The 25,417-nt window shown below is 35.5% G+C and overlaps 1 protein-coding gene across 3 annotated transcripts in view; it reads right to left on the bottom strand.

Moving 5' to 3' along the window:
• The window catches only part of MYOCD (myocardin), a 157,139-nt gene that overhangs the window by 120,736 nt on the left and 10,986 nt on the right, over nt 1-25,417 (bottom strand). For 2 of the 3 annotated variants that reach the window (XM_058173173.1, XM_058173180.1), the window contains exon 2: nt 13,071-13,291. In XM_058173173.1, coding sequence (XP_058029156.1) covers nt 13,071-13,212 — 142 coding nt within the window. In that variant the 5' untranslated portion in view covers nt 13,213-13,291. Of the gene's footprint in view, nt 1-13,070; nt 13,292-25,417 lie in introns of those variants that run through there. The other variant, XM_058173174.1, reaches the window with a different exon arrangement.

The raw sequence follows: 25,417 nt of genomic DNA, 5'->3' as shown, positions 1-25,417 counted from the left end.
CACCTCGCCCCTTTTCTGGCATTCTAGCCTATAAGACAATCTGTCAGAGTATAGGTTTATAGAGTGGACATGTCCCTAATGCTGGATATTTGCTGTTGGCTACTTTCCTGGGATGCACTCCAATTCTACACAAACAATTTTGAATTATTCACAGACTGGTGTAGCCAAGGTCCATGAGGCTGCAATTACCCTACAGAAGGGATTTCACAGAATAACTGTTTAATTCTGAAAAAAACAAAACAAGTAACGGTTTCCCAGATAATGTTTGATCTATGCTTTTTAATAACCGATCATGGCACATAAAAAATAAGAGGGAGTGCTGAACGACACAATCACCCTGAAAAGACCCTTTCTTCAGATCCAGAGATTACTGTATTACATGAGCCCTCCTGGTTTCACTTTAAGGTTAAGTTTCCTTGGATTTCAACTCATCTCTTAATGACTACATGGACATGTCCAGGCACTCTTTTTGGCAATAGAATTTGTCACTAGGGACTGAAATACTACTGACATAAAATTAACTGTTGCGTATATTGTCTACTGTAATAAATGTGGAAGTCAAAAAAAAACAAAAAAGAATGTTAGTGGATTGCCACTGCCTTCTTCCAAGGATTTTTTTTCAACTTCCCGGTCTAGCCTGCAGCCAATTTACTTCCTCCTATTCCAGTAATTGCTCTCTATTAGTTTACACTTCTTTGATAACCATTCTCAATGATCAGAAAGGCCTTACCTCTTACTGATTTTAGCAATCAATGAAAGCAGAAGCCTTGCCTTCCCTTTTTAGCAAGTTCAATTCATTCAATTCACCTTCATGTGAATTTTACTTTTTTAAAAAAAAAAAAGTTCTAGTGCCCTATTAAGAACATAATCATTCATTTTAAAATGGAAAGGGGACTTTTGGCTGCAGCTGTTTCATTTTGAGCATCTCATCTGTTGACAGTCCTCACTGTGTTTTTCCCCCCCCAACAGTCTCAGATCTGAGTGACGCTTTAGTTGGCCTCTCTTCTCAGAATCCATTTGTTTCTAAGCTATTATGAGCCAGCATTTAGTGTCAGGTCAGTATGAGGGCCCTGATGAGCTGAAGCACACACACAGAAACATGGTTAAAGAATGACCTTATAAACCACCCTTTGGCGGCACAGTTATTTCATAACTAATTGCCTTGTACTGATCACAGATATCAGCCATATCTTCCAAACAGCTAGTTAAGTCTATATATGGTCAGAAGATTATAGGCCAGAATATTTGTTTTGTTCTGCTAAAATCAGATAGCTTTGTACCCATCTCATATTCCAGTGGATTGGAGCTAGATTACTTAGCAGAAAGTTGATTTCCTAGACTAGAGAATTAAAACTCACACATCCTTATCATTACTTTTCTCAACAATTATAGGCAAAAAAGATGTGGAAGGAAGGAAGGAAGGAAGGCAGGAAGGAAGGAAGGAAGGAAGGAAGGAGAATAAAATCACTTTTGTTTCAACCATCCCAAAGGTATTTGTCAAAAGGCAATTGGACTTTCTTGGTTTTTTCCTTGAAAACATTTTGCTTTTTATCCAAGAAGCTTCTTCAGTGAAAATGTTTCACTTCTCATTCAAGAAGCTTCTTCAGAACTGAAGAATTAAATTGAAGAAGCTTCTTGGATGAGATGAGAAGCAAAACCTTTTCAAGGAAAAAACTAAAGAGTCCAATTGCTTTTTATTTATTTATTTATTTTTGTCACAACATTATATACAAGCACATATAATGAAAGAAAAACAATAGGACAGGAACGGTAGGCACTTTTGTGCACTTATGCACGCCCCTTATAGTCCTCTTAGGAATGGGGTGAGGTCAATGGTAGACAGTTTTTGGTTAAAAATTTTGGGAGTTTGAGAAGAGACCACAGAGTCAGGTAGTGTGTTCCAAGCGTTGACAACTCTGTTACAAAAGTCATATTTTCTGCAATCAAGATTGAAGCGGTTAACATTAAGTTTGAATCTATTGTTTGCTCTTGTGTTATTGCGATTGAAGCTGAAGTAGTCTTTAACAGGAAGGACTTTGCAATAGATGATTTTGTGTGTTAAACATAGGTCATGTCGGAGTCGACAGAGTTCTAAATTTTCTAATCCCAGGATTTCAAGTCTGGTGGTATAAGGTATTTTGTTGTTTATAGAGGAGTGGAGAACTCGTTCAATTGTATTAATGTCAGAGATGTAGTATGGGTTCCAGACAGGTGAGCTGTATTCAAGAATGGGTCTTGCAAATGATTTGTATGCTCTGGTTAGTAGTGTAGTGTTTTGGGAAAAGAAGCTACGCAAAATTAGGTTTACAGCTCTTAGAGCCTTTTTTGCTATGTAGTTGCAATGGGCTTTGGCACTTAGATCATTTGATATGAAAACTCCAAGGTCTTTTACAGGGTGGGGGTCATCAGTAAGGTAATGTCCATCAAGCTTGTACTTAGTGTTTGGGTTCTTTTTTCCAGTATGTAAGACTGAGCATTTGCTGATTGAGATTTGGAAAAAATTTTGAAACTTTTTTGAAAAGTAACTTTGGGGCAATCATGACCTGGATGATTGAGGATCTATATAGACACTTCCGTTTCAAGTAAGAAATGCTAATTCAGGTCTATGCATGAATTTTCACCATCACCAGAGACCTATTGTGTAATTTTTAACAATTGTATATCTTTGAGAACTCAACTGTTCATAGAACTCTACTTTATTTCTTAAGTTATAAAAAGTTTTCACACATGTTTACTGAGATTATTGAGCCATATTTTGTTATCCCAGAGCAATTTCCAATTTTGCTTGAAAGATGAATATATGAAATCAAGGCATTTAGACAAATTCCAGTGTCAACTCATCTGTTTCATTACCCCACCATTTCCCTGCCTGTTCCATAGAGTTCTCCCAGTATTCCTTTCTAACTTTCTGAGGTGATAGTTCAATTCTGTTTTTCCTCTTTTTACATCTATAATCTTTTTGTGTTTTAGTTAATTTGCTTAAGTCAGTTAACAATAACAAAGGGTAACAGTCCAATAAAATAAAACAGAAAAGTGGCCTTCAATAATTATATCTGCTGGTTAAGGTATGAAATTACGTCAGCTGATGCTTGCCAGGTAGATTTTTTAAAAAACCTAAAAGTATATCTTCTAAAACCCTAACCCTAAAACTATACTAAGAGAGCCAAGGAGGTCAATTTGACCTGACATTTGGATTAATAACTGGCAGTCTTATTCTACTCCCTAATGATGCTACTTTCCCCACAAACTCAAAAAACTATCCTATTTCAAAGATTAAGACAAATCAAAAGGAATACAATAGTGTCTCACTACACAATCCACTCAGAAGTTAATTGGATTGTGTGCAGAATTATGCTCTTAAGTACACTAGTCTTGGACATTCAAGCTTTTCTAGGCTCGCAGAACATTGTCAAAATACCAGAAGGACCTCTGAATCAGCTCACTTTGCTATAAGGGAGCTGTCCATAGCAAAAGTGTACATTACATATATTTTACCATCTGGCTGGTGTTTTTTAATTTAGCCGTAAAATTCTAAAAAGATGCTAGAGGAAGCCCAAGACTATGGAATAACGACAAGGAGGGTTTTGTGATTTGAAAGCACTAAAAACAATGGATTAATAAAGGACTGAATAAATAAAGAAGCCAAGTACTAAATGATTCCTAAATAAATGAAGTCAAGTATTAGGGAATCACTAGGCTTTGTCATTTGAAAGCACTAAGAACAAATGGATAAATGTTGAATATTAATGAGAGAGCAAATTCATCCACACATACAGTCTTCGACTTACGACCACAACAGAACCCAAACTTTCTGTTGCTAAGTTAAGTGATTTTTTTTGCCCCATTTTACCTTTCTTGCCACAGTTGTTAAGTGAATCATAGCAGTTGTTAAGTTATTAAGGCAATTAGGCTTCTCCCTTGACTTTGCTTATCAGAAGGTCACAAAAGTGGATCACATGACATGGGGACACTGCAACCGTCATAAATATGAGCCAGATGCCAAGTGTCTGAATTTTGATCATGTGACCTGGGGATACTGCAACAGTCGTAAGTGTGAAAAACAACCATAAGTCATTTTTTCCAGTGCTGCTGTAACTTGAAATGGTCACTAAATGAACTGTTGTAAGTTGATGGCTACCGGTATCTGGCTAGATCTATGCGACAGGAATTCTAGTTTCTTCTAGCATTCTAATAAACTATTATGTCCAAAACTAATACATATGCTAATTTTCTATATGTAGAATATATAATACTATATATGGCTTAAATTTTGACATTTTGAGAATCAACTTTTCACTATTTTATTTCTAACTTTGTGATTACAAAATAAATAAATAAATAAAAACTAAGAAGTTGAAAACACACATACACACACACACACACACACACACACACACACACATATAAATAAGGTGTGTGTGTGTTTGTGTGTGAATATATTCTATTCATATAGTTTCATATACAGCATATTTGGTCTCAATATATTGTCTATTTTTATTATACCACCAGCCTGAAATCTCTAGCTTTCTCTCTATCTGTTTCTTCAACTTTGCTGATGTTCTGAAATTGGTCAATAATTTTGGAAGCAAAATGCATGATGCAAATAATCCAAAAATTAGACAAGATGAATCAGTTTTCACAATATAGTCTAATTGCAGTAACTGGAATACAAATTATGAGAAAGTAGTTTAATATTGTTGCTCTGTTTGACTGCCTCTATCAGGTACCAGCACTTAAAACAGAAACTTGACAATAACGGAGTATCTAATTTGCCAACACAGGAAACCTTTGGAAACGTTCATAGTACTGCAGAAAATTTTATAAACTTATATCTTAACCTAATATTTGGCTACATAAATCAATTGGTCTGAATTGCACTGATGAAAATATAGCAAAATAGATAGGAGAACATTTTTCATATCCTTGAAGATAATTTTTCTGCTTTACCGAAATGGTAAGGCAAAAAAAAAAAATCCAATTGTTCTATAATCTCCCTCTTGTTTAATTGAAGCAAAAACCTTAACAATGAAAAATAACTTTTATCGAATTGGACATGAGTTATGCAAGTTAAACATTATTTTGTAGCTTTTTTGTATAAGATAGCTTTAAGAAGAGATGTATGCGACCTTTTCCCCCAAAAATAACTTTTTATTGATTTTCATCAATATTGCATGAAAACACTGCATTAGGCTTCTCCCATCATTATGATCCAATATTCAAGTCTTGTTTTATTAATTCTTTTAACCTGATTGTGTAATCCATTTTTAATGCTGTGCCAGCGGCCCGTCAGACTAATTGTATTTTGACATTTGATAGCACTCTCATTTTGGCCCAGCTTGCTAGATTTGCAATTGTTAAGATTGCACAAAGAATGTAACCCATTTATAGAAGCAGCACTAAAGAAGAAAAACTATCTGATCAGGAACAAAGTTTCACATCAGGGTCTGCCAGGACAAAATGGAACAGCAGGCAAATAAAGAGCAACATTGTTGTATGCTTAAATTCAGGCAGTGACAACGATGATTTTTATGCATTTCTCATACTTTGGCTTCTCTCTGTACAAGCCAAACCATTTCGCAGTTGACATAATTTCGTATTCTGAATTACTTCATAGGAAACATCAATGAAGATGAACAAAGAAGGACAGATTACATAATGCTTTGTTGTAAGAATGTGCCAATATAAGATTTCTATCAGATATCACTGATCACTTCTATCAAGAGCCCAGAAAACAGACCTAAGCACCCATAATTATACCAATGATAATCAACACATCTATAATGTAAATTCAGGAATGAAAGGTGAGGAGTGGCAAAAGTCCAGAGGAAGCAATTTTATATCTGTCTATTGGCCCATAGCAATAGCAACGGCACTTAGATTTATAAACCACTTCACAGTGCTTTATAGCCCTCTCTAAGTGGTTTACAGAGTCAGCATATTGTCCCCAACAATCTGGGTTTTCATTTTACCAACCGCGGAAGGAAAATGCCAAAGTCACAATCGAACTCCTGGCTGTGGGCAGAGTTAGCCTGCAAAAGTGTATTTTAACCCCTGGGCACCAGGGCTCTTACATTGCCCATTTTGACTTATAATGGAGTTAAAGTCAGAATCTGTCCCGTATTTTAATTGAAGGCATTATGGATTGTGAGATTGTTTAGGAAAGACCAAACCTGAAAAACATTGTTTTTCTTCTTGAGGTGAAAGGCCAAAGGACATTTTTTGCACTGCATAATACCCTAGAATAGTGGAAGTAATTTTGGTATCTGACCCTGAAAAGCATCTTTCTCATTCATAGCTAATAACATCCCAGGTAACCTTCTTATGTGAGACAGTAAACATATTTTACACAAGGTAAGCATGAGCTATGTTTAATCATTATACGTTTGCACATCCATTTATATATAAACCCCTTCTTTCCAGGGTTCAGTTTGGGAACTTGGGAATGCTAAAGAGTCTATTCATGTAAAAATGCTTTTCCTTCATCATTGAAGCCATGCAGATGGTAAGAATCAGAAGTTAAAAAAAAAACTTTTAGGTCATAGAACATGATTTCAATGTATCTCTAATTTTGCAAATTAAGTATTTGGCCTAGCAGTATAAAGAAAATGGAGTTATTTCCATAAAGATCAACAGATCTAACAGCTTGCTTGTGTGTTCTTGCAAACAGGTCTTCGATTGCAAACAGATGGTTATTACTCTCCAGTCCACAATAAACTCAGCAATAATGCTGCACTTCACTTGAAAACACCTTCAGGAATTCTGGCCACTGCTGTGAGATGACAATCACGTTTACAGGATATGCGCATCCAGCAGGAAGGCATTTGTCTTTTGTGTTGTTATGATTGTTCTTGCTTTATTAACATCCTTATTAGTAACCACAACTTTTTCTAAAAGCTGCCTTGGCAGCTTGAAAGCCTGGTTAGCTAGCACTCCAGCATGATCAAGCCTGTTCAGTACATGGAGAGAAGCTTCATTTATCATACTCCCATAAAGTATTTTAAGAGAGAAAAATTGTTGTAACGAGAGACAATCCTTAATTTTCTTAGGTTTTCATTGCTGTCACGGCTATATAACTGTTATAGCCCTTCACGATTCTTAGCATGGATGAGCTATAAAGGAATCATTCTCCGGTAACATTTTTGAAGCCATGGAACAGAGACAACCAATTTATTCCAAGTTATGAGGCAGATGCTAAAGAACATCACACAAGGAAAAACAGATCAGTTCTTTTGCTGTCCTCCTCTGATTATTTATATTCAGGAAGATTTGACCAGATAACTAGATTGAGCAATTGTAAAAGTCAGTAAGAAATACTTGACATGTTTATGTATTGGTCCATACAGATAACCAAACTGAGTTCAGACGTAATGAAAATTATAGTCTAATGTTAGCCAGTTAAGTCTTATACATTCCTCCTTTGTATGTTCTCTTTATCTAAGATTCCACTTATATTTTCAATCAACCGCAGATTAGCATCACAGCCAATCTCTAAACGGTAGTCAACTTTTTAGAAGAAGTTGATTTCCTCAATCATAGCTTGAAGTTGACTGTTTCAATAAGCCTCAATTTGGCCCATTTTGGCAATAGCATTAGGCTATGAATAATTAAAATGAAAACAAACATTCACAATCATGTTTAGAAGATGCAATACTACTAAACTCAAGACTATTTTATTGACAGATAACCCATCATTTCACATTATTTTTGAATAAGGCTGCTCAAAGCGCCTGCTATATAAATACTCTGTTGTACAAACTGGATAACATTTCTAAATAAAATTGCATGTAAGCCAGCTGACTGCAATCCCTTGGCTAATAAACCTGTCGTCTTCTTTTTCAGTTTTAAATGTATATTCAAGTTAAAATATTAAATGAAGTCTTATTAGTAACTTTCCATCAGAGTAAAACATATAATTTGTCAATATAATGTATAATTGTATAATTATACAATATAACCTTTGGGGATATTGTGAGGCACCAATGGATCTGAATTGCAGATGACAGTTGATAAGTGAGGTTTGCCCCATTTTACGATCTTTGAGAGGTATCACTAGAGGTTTTAAAAAGAGACTGGGCAGCAGTGGTGGGATGCTGCTAGTTTAACCACCACTGCAGTGAGCACCCACTTTGTGTGCTCTTTGTGGCATTTTGCGCCATGCATAAGCACCATGAAGCATGTGGCACCACATGCTTTGTAGCGCTTGTGCACAGCACTGAAAATGGAGCCATTAGAAGCTCAGCTGCTTACCTTCCAAGTCAGCAACGGTAAGTAGAACAGTGAAAGGGAAGAAATCAGCTGTGCCACATGATTGAGATCAGCTACAAAGTAGGAAATAAAGGACAGGATAGAGCAGGGGTGGGTGGGCAGGGCCAACTAATCACTGGAGCTACCGGTTCTCCCGAACCGGTCCAAACCGGCTGAATACCACTCTGCTGGGCAGCCATTTTTCTGGAATGGTGTAGGGTCTCCTGCTTGAGCACTGGGTTGCATTAGAAGACTTCCAAGGCCTCTTCTAATTCTGTTATTCTGCATTCTGTACATATTTTGATCCACATACTCATTCATAAACTGCATGTATTGGAATTACTGATATGGCAAAGTTGTATCTGGCAGAATCTTATGCATGTATGAAATTTGTTTTTAAAAATGTAAACTAGTACTGAATTGGTGTGGAACATAATTGTACTTGAAAAATTTAATGTAGAAAGATTCCTTCTGAAAACTAATTTCCCTCAAAGAGTAAACCACACTACCAAAGACTATTTATTAGAAATATTCTTGATCCTATTTTGAAATGTTCAAAATCACCTTTCAGAATTGGATGTAAAATTTATGTTGTCCACAAATGAAAAGTCAGGATTTAACAAAGTAAGTTCAAGTACCTCTTTTTCGCAACTAGAAGATGATAAGATGTTTTATAGGAAAAATGCTACTTGTTTTCTGAACAATACCATTAAAATTAGGCTTTGGTGGTCAAATTGGGCTGCTAGAATACAAGATCCTATTTAAGTGATTTGAATGGAATCTTAAAGGGAATATATTTTATGTACTGTAGCTGTTATATGGCCATACAAACATGTTGCTTATGTTAAGCTTTGTTGTGCTTCCTTGCAGGTTAAATGAAAGTTGGAATTCTCAAATGTTATGAAAATGTTGTCTTATGCAAAAAAAAAAACATGCTATGAAATACTTGATTTGAAAATCTGGCCAGCCTGTGTGTGTGCTACTATCGCAACATTAAATGACTTTTACTTAGGGTGAAAGTTCTTGTGATAAATCATGGAAAAACTGACTTATGCTATCTTTAGTCACTGTGCTGATTCGCTCTCACAAGTCATTCACAGCTCTAAAAATACAGTTTATATCACCACATTCCTGGAATTCCTTCAGTTCTTACATTCTGATTTAAGTGGCATTAAAAACCCAACTGCAAAGTTCAAGGCTATGGAGCAATATCTCATCAGAGATTAGCTGTCACCTGAACTCAATACACTGTGTGGAATATTTATTTGATCAGTTCTCCAATGTTAATACAAAGCATCTTCCTGTATATACATCTAATGCCTGCTATTTGGAACATAAGGCTAAAATTATCTTGGAACAAGATAATACAAAGCACAATCTGACTGCACAATAATAGGAAGCATACTAACCACAAGCAAGATTTACATTGGGACACACACATGTGATAGAAGGTGCTGACCTAGAAAATCAGCATTGCGGGATTCTAATAAGATCATGCCCCTAGAACTCTGTGATAATTATAGATTATTGGTAGGTTAGACAACTGTGTTGCCATTTTTAAACTGATTACTTTAAAATACGAAGGCATCAGCAAGTCAATATATGCTCTCTGAATTTAATTACAAGTTTCCTCACTATTTCATAGTTTAAGCAAAACTAAATGCTTTCTTAATTCCTTTGATAGGGACCAAAAGGTACATTATGTTCTTTGTCCCAACTGGCAACTCAACAAAGCTGAGCAATAAAAAGCTTCATTTGTATAATAAATTGTGCTACAATCTAGTACTTAGGCATAAGGTCCTTGAAAACATGTAACCTTTTCTGCACATTTCACTAAACTCAAACCAGATGAACATTTATAGTTCCTCATCTTTCATTCAGTGGCTCAGAGCATTAGTAGTTGCCCAAAGGGATTGGTTTCACATAAATATCTGCCATTTCTTCAACTAATTCAGGAGACTCTTTTGTCTCACTAAAACTGTGCTATGTAAATAAATAAATATAAAATAAATATATAATATATCTAAAGACATACAACCTATTATATCCAGTTGGTTTTATAGCTGAGTACATATGTCTAAAATTCCTAACTGAAATGAATTCAAAGTTGGATTTCTATATCCTTGCTTATTGTACACATTCAATTTTTTATGTAGACATTTATATATTTATAATTTTTTTTTTGTTTACATTTATACCCCGCCCTTCTCCGAAGACTCAGGGCGGCTTACAGTGTATAAGGCAATAGTCTCATTCTATTTGTATATTTTTACAAAGTCAACTTATTGCCCCCCCAACAATCTGGGTCCTCATTTTACCTACCTTATAAAGGATGGAAGGCTGAGTCAACCTTGGGCCGGGCTCGAACCTGCAGTAATTGCAGGCTACTGTGTTCTTAATAAGCCTTAATAACAGGCTTTTACCAGCGTGAGCTAAACCGGCCCTATATATATATAAATGTGTTTATATATATTTATATACACATAAATCATATTATTGAAATGTTTATAGAATTTAAAAACCCAACACATTAGATAATAGCTCAGATGAACAACTCTGGCCAAGGGTAATAAAGCTTTAACCCAGCAAACTTCAGAAGGTATATATGGATGTCACCTGATGAAATTATTTAGTGTCTCCTGCTCAAGCAAGGGGTTGAACTAGAAGACCTCCAAGGTTTCTTCCAATTCTGTTGTTCTGTTATTCTGTTATTCTTATCTTTAGTAAGAAGATCTATAATACTGTGAATTATATTGTATACATTTACATATAGTTAAGAAACAGCTGGTGTTATAGGTGTTACATTATTTTATATATATTGTTAAAAGATTATTTATTAGATTTTTAACCTACTTTTATTTTGGTCAGTACATACCTAATGCTCCCACCTCTCATTTTTCCTTACAACAACACTGTGAGACAGTTTTGGTTAAGAGAGAGTAATTAGTCCAAAGTCATTCAGTTGGCTTTCATATCATAAGGAAGACTATAATTCACAGCATCCCAGCTTCTACAGTAATATATCCCTTTAGCCATTACACCAAACTAGCTCTCAATCAATATGCTGTATCACACTTGCTAATAATCCAAATCAATTAAGGTTATTTAAGCCAACAAATTAAAATAATCAAACAAGAATGACAAAAAGAAAGCCACAATAAGAAACTAAAAAAATGAAATAAATGTTTAAAAAATAACAAAAAGACAAAAGAAAAGAAAAAGAAATCATCAGACAGTTGCTACTAAAGACCAAGTTTTTACCAAACAACAAAGAGTAGGAGAATAATTGGACCAACTGGATTCTCCTCAATACAATTTCTAAAAGATAGGAGTCAAAACAAAGAGCCCTGTTGAACATTTCCATGACCAGTTGTCTCTCGTCAGCCAGTCTGGGAATGAATCCTTCAATTCTGAACAGAAAAACAAATTAAGAAAAATATACTAGGGTGAGTGGCCCTTGTAGAGATCCTAGGCCACTTAGATTAAAAGCCAGCATCATGATACTGAGCCTAGAAGCAAATAAGTACAAAATGGAAACATATCAGAAACAGATGTATATCTTTGCAGCTTGGCAGCAGGATGCTGACACATTTATCTACATTTATACTTATTCTCTGTATGAGCCGCCCCATGTAAACAGTAATCCAGTCTAAAGATGACTAATGTACATCTTACTGTGGCCAGAAGGGCTATCTTCTCCAGGAACAGAAATCTTATGCTTGTAAAAAATGCTTCAAGCCATCTCCAGCACCTGGTCACCTAAAAACAGCGCTAACGCAAGGAGCAGCCACAAACTACAAACTTGAATTTTAATGAGGAATTCAATCCTCGTGTACATTTAACTCTGGGTTGGCTAATGCCCCATCTAATAATATTTCAACCTTATCTGTATTACAATTCAGCTTATTTTCCTGCATGCACTCCCCTATTGCTATCAAACGTCAAGTTCAGGTTTTTGGTCATTCCCTAGGATTTCATTCTAAATGAGACAGAACACAGAGTTCCTCTGATTTAGTTTCCAGATAACAACAGCCAATGGTTTGTTGTAGAATACAAAAAGTACAGCATCCTGTAGCATAATGGCCAAGGGGTTGAATAGTCAACTCACTGAACCATCATAAGATCACTGGATCCATTCTAAAAAGTCAATATGATGCCACTGAAGAACTAGCACTGTGAAATGATATCATGTTTTGAAAGTACCGAATGTGGGATCCAGGAGATATAACTGAAACAGATTTTTCTTTTCCTATTTCATTAGGGCAGATCATTTACTAAGAGGATAAGACATGGGGGTGTTCGGGACAACAATCTCCAAAATAACATTGACTGTGCTCCTTGAGGCTTATGGAAATGGTACAGTAAACTTCTAAGGATAGGGATAACGTTAGTAAGCACTGCAGAGTGATCCATGAAATGATCCGTGAATATATCCTGTTTTCCCCAAAATAAGACATCCCCTGATAATAAGCCCAATTGGGCTTTTGAGCACATGGCAACAAGGCCAAGCGCTTATTTCAGGGTTAAAAAAAATATAAGACAGGGTCTTATTTTCGGGAAAACATGGTAATATAAGTAGAAAAAGAAGTAAATCGTCATCATCAATTTGAGGTAATTTAACATTATTCAAGGTTTCTTTTTCTTCACTGTTCCAACCCTCTTTCCAGAATCTTGCCATGCTATTTTTATTAACAAAGACCTTCAACAACAACATTCTTAAAGTGACAGGTTACTTCCCCATAATTGTGTGTAAAGAATTGGCTATCATAGTTATGGTTATGGTTAACGTCTCTCTTTTTCTCTAGAATTTTAGGAAAAGAACTCACCATTCTTCCTCTCAGCAAACGTAGGGACCTGGATAGAAGAGTCTCTTACTTCACCGAAACCACTGTCTTTGTGACACACTCCAGCACTTCCACCAACCACATTTTCCTGGGCTAGCAGCTCCTGCTTCACCACAGAAGTCATCACCCAGCCTGAAGAGATTTAGACAAACTCCTGTTCCTCTGCTTTGAAAGTTCAGTGCTTCCCAAGAGCCAACAAAGAGCTGTAAACAGAAAAGTAATAAATTACAAGACATGGCACTGGGGAAGGAAAAGAATGTAAGAAAAATTGTTGTAGAGAAAATATGGTAGGGGTATAGTGAGAAACTAATCAAGAAAAGAAGCAACCCTGGAATTAAGGAGAAATTTCCTAGCAGGAGGGACAATCAACCAGTGGAATGGCTTACCTTCAGAAGTTGTTTATCACTGGAGTTTGTTAAGAAGAGACTGGACAGTCACTTACCTGAAATGGTTGGACTAGAGGACCTCCAAGGTCCCTTCCAGCTCTATTCTGATTGATTGATTGAGTGATTGATTGATTGATTGATTGATCGAAGTACTGCTTCTTCTGTTGTCTTGAAACATGGGAGTTACCCATGGCAAGACTTCACTTGCATCTTAATTTGCTTCAGCAGGACAGTGAATAGTTTTGGCTCCTGCTTCTTCTATTTATCTTTGGGAATTACCAGAACACACAGTCTTGGTTTTTGCATAAGAAAAAGCTTACTAGTAATCAAATGTTACAGTAACTAAAGATTCACATCTGATAGTCATCTCAATGTATCTCTGGCCCCATTATTAAATTTTATTGGATATACTAAAGTAGCAATAATAGGCCTGTAGTAGGCAGTTGAGGCGAAGAAGTATTATCCAAAACTTTGTTCTTCATTATTCTATCTATTCTTTCCATAAACCCTACCAAAATTCTTGCATGGAGTTGAGATCTAGGCCAGCAGACTATCCTTCTCAGTTCATTACATGCAGGTACAAAATTCTGGTTCATCAATTCTGAATCAGAGCTTTTAGGGATATAATGTTAATATCACTCAGAATGTCTTGCTACAAAACAATTTCTAATGTACTAGAATTACAACAGAAAAACAAAAGCCCAAAATAATATACAATAAATTATAAATAGAAATCATAGATATAGTAATATTAAAAAAACACTTCTCAGGAATCACCTATCTTGAACAGAAAAAGTTCACCAACCAGAAATAACTTTTCTGATAAGAATTTGTGTACATTTGACAATAAGGAGAATATTTTAGAAAGTATTTTCAGACAAAAGAAAGAAAAATATTCTACAATGTTAGGGCAATCACTAAGAAAGCTCTACTTCAAACCTAGGTTTCGTCTTAGACAAATACAGTGAAAAGACTTTTCTTGTATATTTGCTATGATTAACTTATAATTTTTAAATTCATGTAAAGCCTGTCCAATTTTTTTTAAATGTATCAATGATTATTAGATACCTAGATCATATTTTCTATTTTACTATGTTCATACCCATAAGCAGAAACATTGTTCACCAATGGCCAATGGGGAAAAAATCCCATCCTGTTTCAATCATATCCATCATTATGATCCACACAAAGGGACAAAATTATAATGAGAGAATTATAAGACATGTAGGGCCAACGTATCATATAGGCCCAATGTAGCTGAATACTTGTAGCGCTATATGAAAAGAGGTTTGTATACAGATATCTGAATAAACACTGCACACTTCATATAATAAGGTAAGTATTCCTGCCTTTATAATCATCTTCATTTTCTTGGATTTAGCAAGATTCTCACAATGAGTACAAACAGATACTTTACCTCTTGATTACAGAGAACCATCCAAAACCATAGAGCACAAAATGCTTCAGTTAGGAATGCCACAATTCTTATCCAGTTTAGATTGTGCCAAAAAAAAAAAGTTTCAGTATGTATAGATGTATGTATATATTGAAGTGTACCTATGTATAGAATGGGTTTATAGTACCCATGCTTTGAATAGATCAGGAGTCTCCAATCTTGGCAACTTTAAGCCTGGAGGACTTCTACTCCCAGAATCCCCCAGGCAGCAAAGCTGCCTGGGGAATTCTGGGAGTTGAAGTCCTCCAGGCTTAAAGTTGCCAAAGTTGGAGACCTCTGGTATAGATGTTCAAGTAAAGGAAAGGAATGCTTTGTTGCCTTTTTTTGTCAAAGTGGGCATAGCAGTACTCCTTTAATAATGCTTCCAGTTCTGCAGGGCAACTTATGCATATTATTGCAAATTTCCTGATTTAGTTTCCATGAATATAACTTTGGTATGTTGTGTATCCAAAAGAATGGAAATCCATCTACAGCTGCATACACAACAAGCACAATCCTCTCTCTCTCTTTCTGTAATTAATAAGCAGCAAAGAACAAGCAATAACTGTTTATTCTTGGCTTTTTAAATATTCATCTTTCTGAGCATTTTGGAGCTTTTGATGCGATGTATCTTTCCAAGAGAAAGTCGGTGATGACAGGACAATCCAGGAAACTGCCTGTTCGTACACACACACACACACACACACACACACACACACACACACACACACACACACAGAGTCCCAAAAATAATGAATGTTTCTGTGGCTGAACATTAAATCTTTGATGAATTAGGCCAGGGCTTTGGTGACGTCTCTGCTGAACTGATATGACAGTTTTATATGGATTATGATTATTTATGTTTGTGAAAAATAGCGAACTCGAGCCAGCAAGTTACTGTCGAAGTTTGGAGACCACCAGCATCGGCACTCCTCGTGAAGACCTTTTATATTAGGAAAGTAAGATCATTCCGAGATTTCGACCATGTGTAACATTTTCATTTTCACTAACTGCAGCCCAGGGTCCTTCAATGAATGTTGGAAGGTCAGGATGTGCCCTTAGAGACGCCTGCTCTCACAGCACACCCTAGTAGCATGAGCTTGTTGGGTTTTTCTTCCCCCCCCCCTTCTCTCCCCATGTTAGATTTGGCCTGAAAACATTCCACCCTGTTCCCTCACTTCAGCTTGAACTCAACATATTTACAAAGCTTAAGCATACTTACTAGCCTCCAAAAGCATCTCCCATCATACCCTGCTGCATATAAATTGCAAGACTATACACAGAACAGGACGCGTCCTGTCTCTTCTCTGCCTATAAATATTAAGCCCCATAAAGTCTTATTACAGTGGTAGCTTTACATGGGCTCTCGCAAGCAAGATGAAATCTACTGAGTCAAAGTGGCAGACAATTCTCTTCCAGGGTTTCTGATCCTGCTTAATACCAAGACGTACAGAGAGGCTATAAATGTTTGAAATACTGCAAGGAAAGAAAGGTCTTTTCAGTAAGAGTTCAAAATGACAGTGCTGCTGTAAGAAAGGCAACACCGTCAGAGTATTGGCACGGTACCCTAAGCAGTGTTGTAAAAATAAATAAATCCTACAATGACATGGAAATATATAATCATCTTGTAGATATCTGAAATGAAAGCCAAGACTGCTTTACAAATACGTAGCAATTATGATGCAAACCTAAATTGCATGAAGGAAAGCATTAAAACACTGAAGAAGGGAATCCTGCAATATGTGATTTTCTTGTTCAGTGTCCTCACACAGAATAGCCCATCCTATCCCTTTCTTCCATCCACCTGTTTTTTCTCCATTTTTACTTTACTAAATTTATTTGCCGGCCATCTCACCCTGAGACAACTCTGGGTGGCTTACAACATTAAAAGCTATGAAACCATAAAACCAGGATTGGGATTCAGTCAGTTCATACCTATTCAGGCGAACCGGCAGCTGTGACCTGCGGGTGGGCCCACACACCTGCCCCGGCATTATGCTGTCCTATTTAGCTGCATTTTTTAAGCCGCACAAGTGCACGTGCAGAAGGTGCAGACTCACATTTTCAGTGCTGGGGCGAACCAGTTGTTAAATTATGTGAAGCCCACCTGTGCATAAAACATAAATATTTTTAAAGACAACAAAACAGAATTATAATCAAGAGTAAAAAAGCACCCCCACATTGGTGCAGCTACATCCAGCACCAACAACAACGGCATAGTCCTAGAACCAGAACTCTCACAAATCCCCAGCCACTCCATCTTGCTGTCTTGCCAATACTATCCAGATCCTCACAGCCTCCAGAAGCTGGGATAAGCCAGGGCCTTAGATGTACCATCTACCATCATCAGCATACTGATGATATCTCACTCCAAGGTGAGACTCTTGTGGTGGTTTCACATGACATTTTATAGAGCAAATGCTAATTTAGGAAATCTTTCAGCTTCCCTTCATTTTTTTGCCCATCTTTTTTTAAGCAAGGAGAAAGAATAACAAAAGAAAGATGAAAAAGATGCCACAGTTGAATAACTGAAAACAATCCTGGCCCTTGAGAACCAAGGAACACCCCCCCTCCTTTTTTTGGGGGGGGGAGAGAATGAGGAACAAAATCACTGTAGAAAGATTTCATATAGAAACTGCTACAGATATTCATACAGATAATGGCTAAAGTAATGAAAACGGGTTCAAGAAATCTGGGTTATTTTAACATAACTCTTTGATATAATCAACAATTTGAGAGGACAGAGCAAGTAAAAAGCTGTGAGTCTTTAAAGCATTCCAAAAAAATCCCACATCCAAACTGACTGCCAGTAGATCTCCATCCTAACAAGTAGGATATATCATAGCCAAACACCATCAATATTACTCACTATCCTATAGATTGATGTTTTAATGTCACACATACACACACATGTTACTTATGTATCTATTTATATCTATATATCATCTATCTAAAGTATAAGATTGTGATCAGGAAGATAAATCACTTTCAAGTTAATATCATCAATTACATATTGCAACATGTATTACCCAATTTAGACCACCCAATGAGTTCCCACTTAAAGAAGTAAAATTTGAATTCAGGCCTGATTCCTGAATCAGCTCTGCATAAACTGTTTGAGGTTTATATTAACTTTTGTCTGGGATAAATTCTCTCTTGCAGTATCGGATTTTTTACAGAGGTTGATTACAGTCTTCTTTGTTTTAAGAAATAAAGCTGTCTCAGCTTCAGAGTATTTAATTTCTCCATCTTTTCTCAGCTCATCAGATTTGAAGGTGAGTTATTGTATAATCACCAGCTCATTGTGGGCAGGAAGAGCTGTGAAAGCATTTTCAGGCTCATCCATATCCCTGCTCTACTGCTTCTAAAATGCCTGGGAGGAGACTCTTGACACATAAAATTTCAATTATATGCAAACAGTTTGTTTTTAGCTCAAAACTTCAGTATATTAAAATCATAAGATTTTCCTAGCAATAAATCCCATGTGGAAAATACTGGGGTTTTTTAATACATTAAAAATTCAAGAATGAAAGAGTGTCCAGGGCTAAAGAAATTACACATTATAGCTATATACTGGGTATTCAGCTTTTCTGGATCAAGAAGCCACACTGGACCTTTGTGGAAGTTCTACTCTGTCTTTGAAGAACACATGGACCTACATAATCTAAATCCCATTCAAAAAATTTAAGAACCCAATCTATATACTATACTAGATTATAGTGATTTGTTACAAGAAGTTGTTGATCTTGGTTTTATTCCAAGGAATTATGCATTTTTGGTGACCTTTTTTCCCCCTTTTTTTCTGTGCTTTGCTTTTTTGTGACTACTAGAACCATGTAGATGGAAAAAAGTAATAACCGACCAGTCTCTGGGATAGATCAGATGGAAGCAGATTTTACTAACAGTGATTCTTCAATTTTTTTGCTTTTGCTTCTGTTCATTGAAACTTCTTGAGCTATTTAGGAATGGTAAGCACCACCAGTGATGAATATGCATATTTAAAATCTGCCCTTAGCTGGAAGCTGAAAATATGCATTGCAAGCTCATTTTTCTTTAGAAAGTATGGTTGGTCAGACCATTCTGTTGAAAAATTTGATGGTTGAAGAACCCATTATATTTCCTTAGCAGATTTAAAGTCTAAATATTCACTTCCTCCAGAAGCTGAGTATGAATATTTACAATTAACACAGCTTACAAAATTGTCCAGATGCTTGCAAAACAACCTGAAACATTTCAGATTTTAAGGGGAGTGGGGAAGGATACATTGCCAGACACACTATTCCTTGTGGCTGAAAATTTGTGCACTGCTTGTAGAAAACTAGTGCATTGCTGTTTCTGAGTCTCTTGTGAGAGATTTGACATTTGGGAAAACAAATTTTCTTTTAGGCTACCTTCTTGCAGCCTAGCGTTTATTTATTTATTTTCTCCTATTTCTAAACCAATGAGTCATTTGTTCGTGACATAAATTAAACAACTCCAATTTCCAGATCCACACTCCTACTGAAAAAGTAATAAAAAAGAAAATGCATCACAAACACACACACACACACACACACACACACACACACACACACACACGCACCAGCTTCCTTCTCACCAAGCGTATCAAGTACAAAGGAAAGTGTTGATAGAAGAAGTTGCTATATTTCCTTTTTCCCTTTGGATCTGCCCTGTAATCAGGATACAGCTATTTTATAGAGGGCACTCCTCTATGTAAATTGCTGTCTATGTAAATTGCTAGGACATAAACATTTGAATTCAACCTCTATTGAAAGAACTATCCAGTACTGGTACATCATAAAAAAAAACTATAAAAAGGAAAAGCAGAGGATGATCTGAAATTAACCAGCAATAATTAGCATACAGATAATATGCTGGTACAGGCACAGATACCTTCTTACAGAATTGTCCCCATTACAATCAAGTTAAATACATTTATTTCAATTGAATGACTTGGTATAAATGTATACCAAGTCTACAATCTATTCCTATTTATGTATTATTATTTACATCCATGCCAAAATCAAATTGTCTAATTGATTGCATTTAACTACGTCTAATTGGAGTTATAACTTTTAGGTAATTTACATCATGTTTATTTTTTTCAGCACTGCTTCCCTTTATCATTCCAACTCTTTCTGTTGGGTGGAAACCATTACAGTGGAATTAGAGATGTTTTATTCATTCATTTGACTTACATGTTTCCATGTTCATCTTTGCAGAAATTCAAGTACGAGAGAGACAGAGAGAGAGAGAGAGGGAGAGAACGAGAACACTACATGGATGAAAATTATCACATTCTTTGCATGTTTATTATAGCATGTTTGTGTTCCTGGGATTCTGCTCAAAAGAATGTTGCTGATAAAACACATAAGTATTTATTCTTTTTTAGCTGATGTTTACAGTGCAAGAGAAAGTAAGAGTTTTTCTGGATTGTCCAAGGGATTGAAATGCAGACAGGCCAGAAGTATATCCTCCACTGACAATAGTTCTAGAAAATGGCCAAACTGTTTAGCTATTATAATATGCATGTGTTTAGAGGGGCTGAAAACTCTACATTTTCAACTTAAAATATTTTTACTACATAAAATAATTAGGCTGTAGGGTAATTTAAAATATGGTTAAAGCTGTTGTGCTTATAATCATGATTATCCTCTTTACTTATTAGATAACTGAGCATGGAAAATTAAATTCTCTAGGGCAGCCTTGATAAAGCAGTTTGGTAAATTTAATGATGTTCCATATGATGGTGGCAGGCTGCTTTTTCATAGAGTTGAAAATCTTCTGTCATAGATAGGAGGCCTACCTAGTACAAAATGCCCATTGAATGCTTCTTTCTTCCTCCAACTTTTTTTGTTTGAATGTTTAATTACTTGGATTCTGAAAATTAGCAACATGGGGTGATCTCTTTGCAAACAGCAAAGAATCTTAAAGCTTCTTGCTATATTCCAATCAGTCTATTTGGAGCCTCCTTTTTGGTGGTGATTCCTCTGGCCTTCAACACGTGCTCATTTGACACTCAAATGTTCCATCACTAAAATGATCACCAAATATTTGTGTTAGACTGTTATAGATTTTTTTTAAGCTATACAGTGTAGCTTAGAACCATACTGCCATGATTTCTCTTGTAGAACATGACTTTATGGAGCAACTCCTGATATATTCACCTATTTGGTTCTGATTCAGAATGAAGTTTTTTTAGATCTGTTCCAAGATTATATTCAAGTCACCTTGCCTTGTTCGGTGGCTCTGCTTTAATCTCTTTACCAATCTTATAGTATATAAGATATACTATAAGTATATAATGGGATAGGTTTCCTCCACTCATTTCTAAAAGAAGGCATGAAAAGCCCAAATAAGAAGAATTTAAGAAATGAACCAATCTTGATCACTTTCAAAAGTATGTAAAGATGACAATTACATTTTTTTTGAAACAAAGAATAAAAGTATGAAGAATATTTCTGGCTATAGTCTATAAAGAAATTTATTATTCTCCTGTTAATATTAGTGAAGATTTGAAGGATCATATAATAGCTGCATTAGCCTTTTCCAGGAAAGATGGAAGAGTTGTATGGAACTTTTAAATGAGGCAGGTCCCTAACCAAGGGAAAACTTTCAGCTTTGACATGACCTGAATGGGGGTTAGCTAATTCCTCTCTATGGACAGGTTTTTGTAAAAAAATAATAATCCTATAACTTTCAAAGGTAAACAAAAGGCCCTCGGGACACCTGAGGGGAATCCCTGATGCTCTTCTGGCCCCATGATTTCTAGCTGCTGCAAACTCAGTTAAGGAAATCCCTTTATAGATTGTCTTTAGCCAAACAGAATTGCTTATTATTTAAACCCTCTTCAAGCGTTAACAATTCAACCTTCTAGCACTAAAAAAAATAATGTTCAATTATTTAAAAAAGAAAAAAAACCTCTGATATTTTCCACATGTTTGATTAGGTTAGGCAAATAGGTCTGAACTGTTTTTGAAAGAGTTAAATGGTTTATTATATAACAAAAGGACATATCTGATAATGTAAAGGTAGTAATGAAGAATCACTTAAATCTTTCTCTCTTTCTTTTTGCAGAGTTTGCAACCTTTGTTCTTTTGAAAAAATAAGAATTCTGTGCCATCCTTTGATATCATAAAATTCTATTGCTCCAACAGCGTGGTCTTTATGAAAGGTGTCAAACAAAAATTTTAAAAAATTGCTAAGATCATAATTTGACAATTTCTAACACTCATGCATGCTCATTAGTATTAACAACAGCATTTTAAATCAAGTGAAATGCACAATGTGTACCAGTAGTGAAGGCCAGTAAGCAAATTACCAATGAGGTTGCTAATTGAGGAAAAGGTTCTTATAGCTTGTTATAGACAAGAACTCAGGGGAAAAAAAAACCCAAAGCAAAGCCAACTTAAAAAAAGAATAATCCTGAAAACACCCCTTGGCCCTTTCCTGTTGTTGCCAATTGGTATTCCAAAAATCTAGTTAGAAATATTGAATACTTTTTCAAAAATACCATTAATGGCATACAGAAACACAAACCCACACACATACATACAGATACCATTAAAATTCACTGAATTATACACTGTTTAAACAAAGGCAGCTTGAAGATGCCAAATTTAAAATTATATCAATTTAAAAAAAAAATCTGGCCCAGATAAATACTTTAAAATTGCATGATGGAACAGTGCTGCCCTGCGGGAAATTGAAAACAATATATTGCAGAGGCCAGGGGATTAAGGATTTACACTCCACTAATCTTGCACTAATCCACGTAGAGAAAACATACAACGAAGAACAGCATAAAGTCAAATTGCATCCTAAGCATGCACACAGGGCTGTTTTGAAGGAGGCTAAGCTGGTAGACAAAAGATCTTCAAATAAAGGGCTATAGCAGGAAAGAGGATATAGGGTGCCTTAGAAAAAGAACCTACCATATAATAATCCCTTCTTCTCTTAATATAAACTTGCTGTTCTTCTCTGTCCGATACTGTAATTCTTAAACCAGAAAAAATTTGTGAATGCAGAACTGATTTTCTCTTTCTGCTCACAAAATTTAAGTAAGCACTTTTTGTCTTATAGCAGGTATTCACAGTTAAATCCAAATCTCCAAATATGGATACAAAAATGAAATGTTCAAAATGGCAGAGATTTTTCTCCCTTCCCACTATTAGCAATAGGGCCACTTTGATGCTACCTCTAGTAACAAATGACTTTTAATTAATACCAGACACAACTGTTAGAACAATTGCGTACAAGCTGATACCGTGAACAGAGCCTGCGGCTGTGAGGACTTAAAATCCTCAAGAACAAGAATAATATAATCAAATGTGGTACTTCCAGCTCCGCTGGGTTGGAGATGGAAGTCTCAGCATACTTGCAATCTTTCTGCATTTCACAATTATAATGTACCACTGAACTATGACACTTCTGTAGGTCAATGAACCTAAAAATCTGTACATGCCTTTGAATACCTGCAGTAGTTCCATTTCAAATGGCACTGGTGGTGAGAACTAGTACAAATAGAAATTACTATACTTTAGTGAAAAACTGTCCTTATTAAAGAAAAACACTTTTAAAAAAAATCATGACTAAAGTACAAAATAGTGGATCCTCTACAAATCCTCTTGTAGTCAAAAAACCTTAAGTGGATTACAAAATTATTGTATCAGATTAATAATCAATTTATCTGCAACAGTGATGCTGTTAGGTTTTTTCTCCCTCTTTCTTTTGGGTGCTAGGTATTTTTTCATTCAGACAAGCCATAAAATACAGTCTTTATTCTAAGAACAGAATGATACAGTAGTCTTTACCTGCAAGAATAAGTAAATTTAAAAGTACATATTCCTTTCCTAGCAGCAGAGTGTGTATCCCCAGGTGTACATGTAAATCTTGTAATTAAAACTTAGTGGGAGGAAAGCCCACTAAAATCAGTAAGGCTTTCTTTTGGGTAAACAGATACAAGACCGCGGCTATCAGAGCTCTATTTTTAATCTGTAGTCCCCATTGTTAACCCAAATAAAGGTATGTTTCAATAGTTGTCTCCCGTCTGCAGTACACCTATCCCACTTTTCACTAGCAACTTTTGGAAGCTTTCTTTCTAGGAAAATCCTCAATGCATAATTCTGCTGCTGTTTTTATTAACTAACTGTTTCAATCTAAATATTTCTATTGCAGCTGTGGTAATATGCACTCTTTTTTACACTTCTATATTTTTATTGACATTGTGAACAGCCTAGAACTATGTTGGGAATAAGCAGGGAATAAATGTTTAAATGCTTTTTTTAAAATAATCATAAAGCTAGATCCAGTATATAGAAGAACTGACCAAAAAAGACACATATATGTAAGGTAATTCTTTTGGAAATAATAACAATTACAGCTGATCGTCCAGAAATTCTTGTTTTCCAAATCAAAATCAGCCAAGAGGCTGAGGGTTTTCTTTCCCAAGAAATTCATTTCTCAAATTCACTTCAATAAAGGTTAAAAGAGGTAGATTTTTCTAACAAGGCTTGGTTGAAAATAATGCCGTGCTTAAGTTTTCATTTTTTTTAAAGCTTTAGAATAGTGGGGGTGGGTGGGTTACAACTGGATAAGAGACAGAATCAGATGGTTCACTTAAAACATGAGGAAGTAATAGCTCTACCAGGTAAGGTATGCCGCTGACAGTCTGAAATGATAATCTCCTTAATTAATAAGAATAGGGCCTCAATTATGTTGTAGCAATCTTTTTCAAAATAAGGGAGTTTCATAAGGAGCAGCAAATTCATTATGCAGGTTGAATTAAATAGAGTGGGGATTTGAATAATCAAATTAGCTATGGTTTGCAGAGTGATCATTATTCTGATGCTGTTTTTTTCAGTGTTTTACAGTAGGGGATCAACAACCTCTTCTTAACGGCTGTTACACGTAACAATTTTAAGGAACTGTTTTTAAAGAAATTTGAGGTGTATTCTTTCCTTTTGAAATTGTAGTATTGGCTGTCTATTTTAGACCTCACAAATCAGTTTTCATTTCTTCCCAGCCCAGGAAATCTCAAGGGGTAAAAAGTAAAAAAAAAATATGATGTGAGAGATAGTGTATATAATGTATGAACCCAACTTTTAAATATTTTTAATCAATTTTTTTTATTTTATATTACATGTACATATCAATGTGTGAACAGTGTGACACCAGGGTGCCATACATTTCAGTACAAATAATATTATTAATCATAGTTATCACGTTCATCCAGTTTATATATTTCAATCCAATCTTTATGATTCTAATATTAATACACATGTTTATATTAAAATATGTTCTTTTCATTAATTGCTCAGCGTTTACCATTCAATATTGTTTAAGCTTCCCTATTCTAATTTCTCCTTATGCCACCATTATAAAAAAAAAATATGATGTGAGAGATAGTGTATATAATGTATGAACCCAACTTTTAAATATTTTTAATCAATTTTTTTTATTTTATATTACATGTACATATCAATGTGTGAACAGTGTGACACCAGGGT

The sequence above is a fragment of the Ahaetulla prasina genome, chromosome 2 (genome assembly GCF_028640845.1).
Source record: "Ahaetulla prasina isolate Xishuangbanna chromosome 2, ASM2864084v1, whole genome shotgun sequence".
Lineage (NCBI taxonomy): Eukaryota > Metazoa > Chordata > Lepidosauria > Squamata > Colubridae > Ahaetulla > Ahaetulla prasina.
Note: the sequence above shows the minus strand (reverse complement) of the source record. Positions and strands in the feature narration are given on the sequence as shown.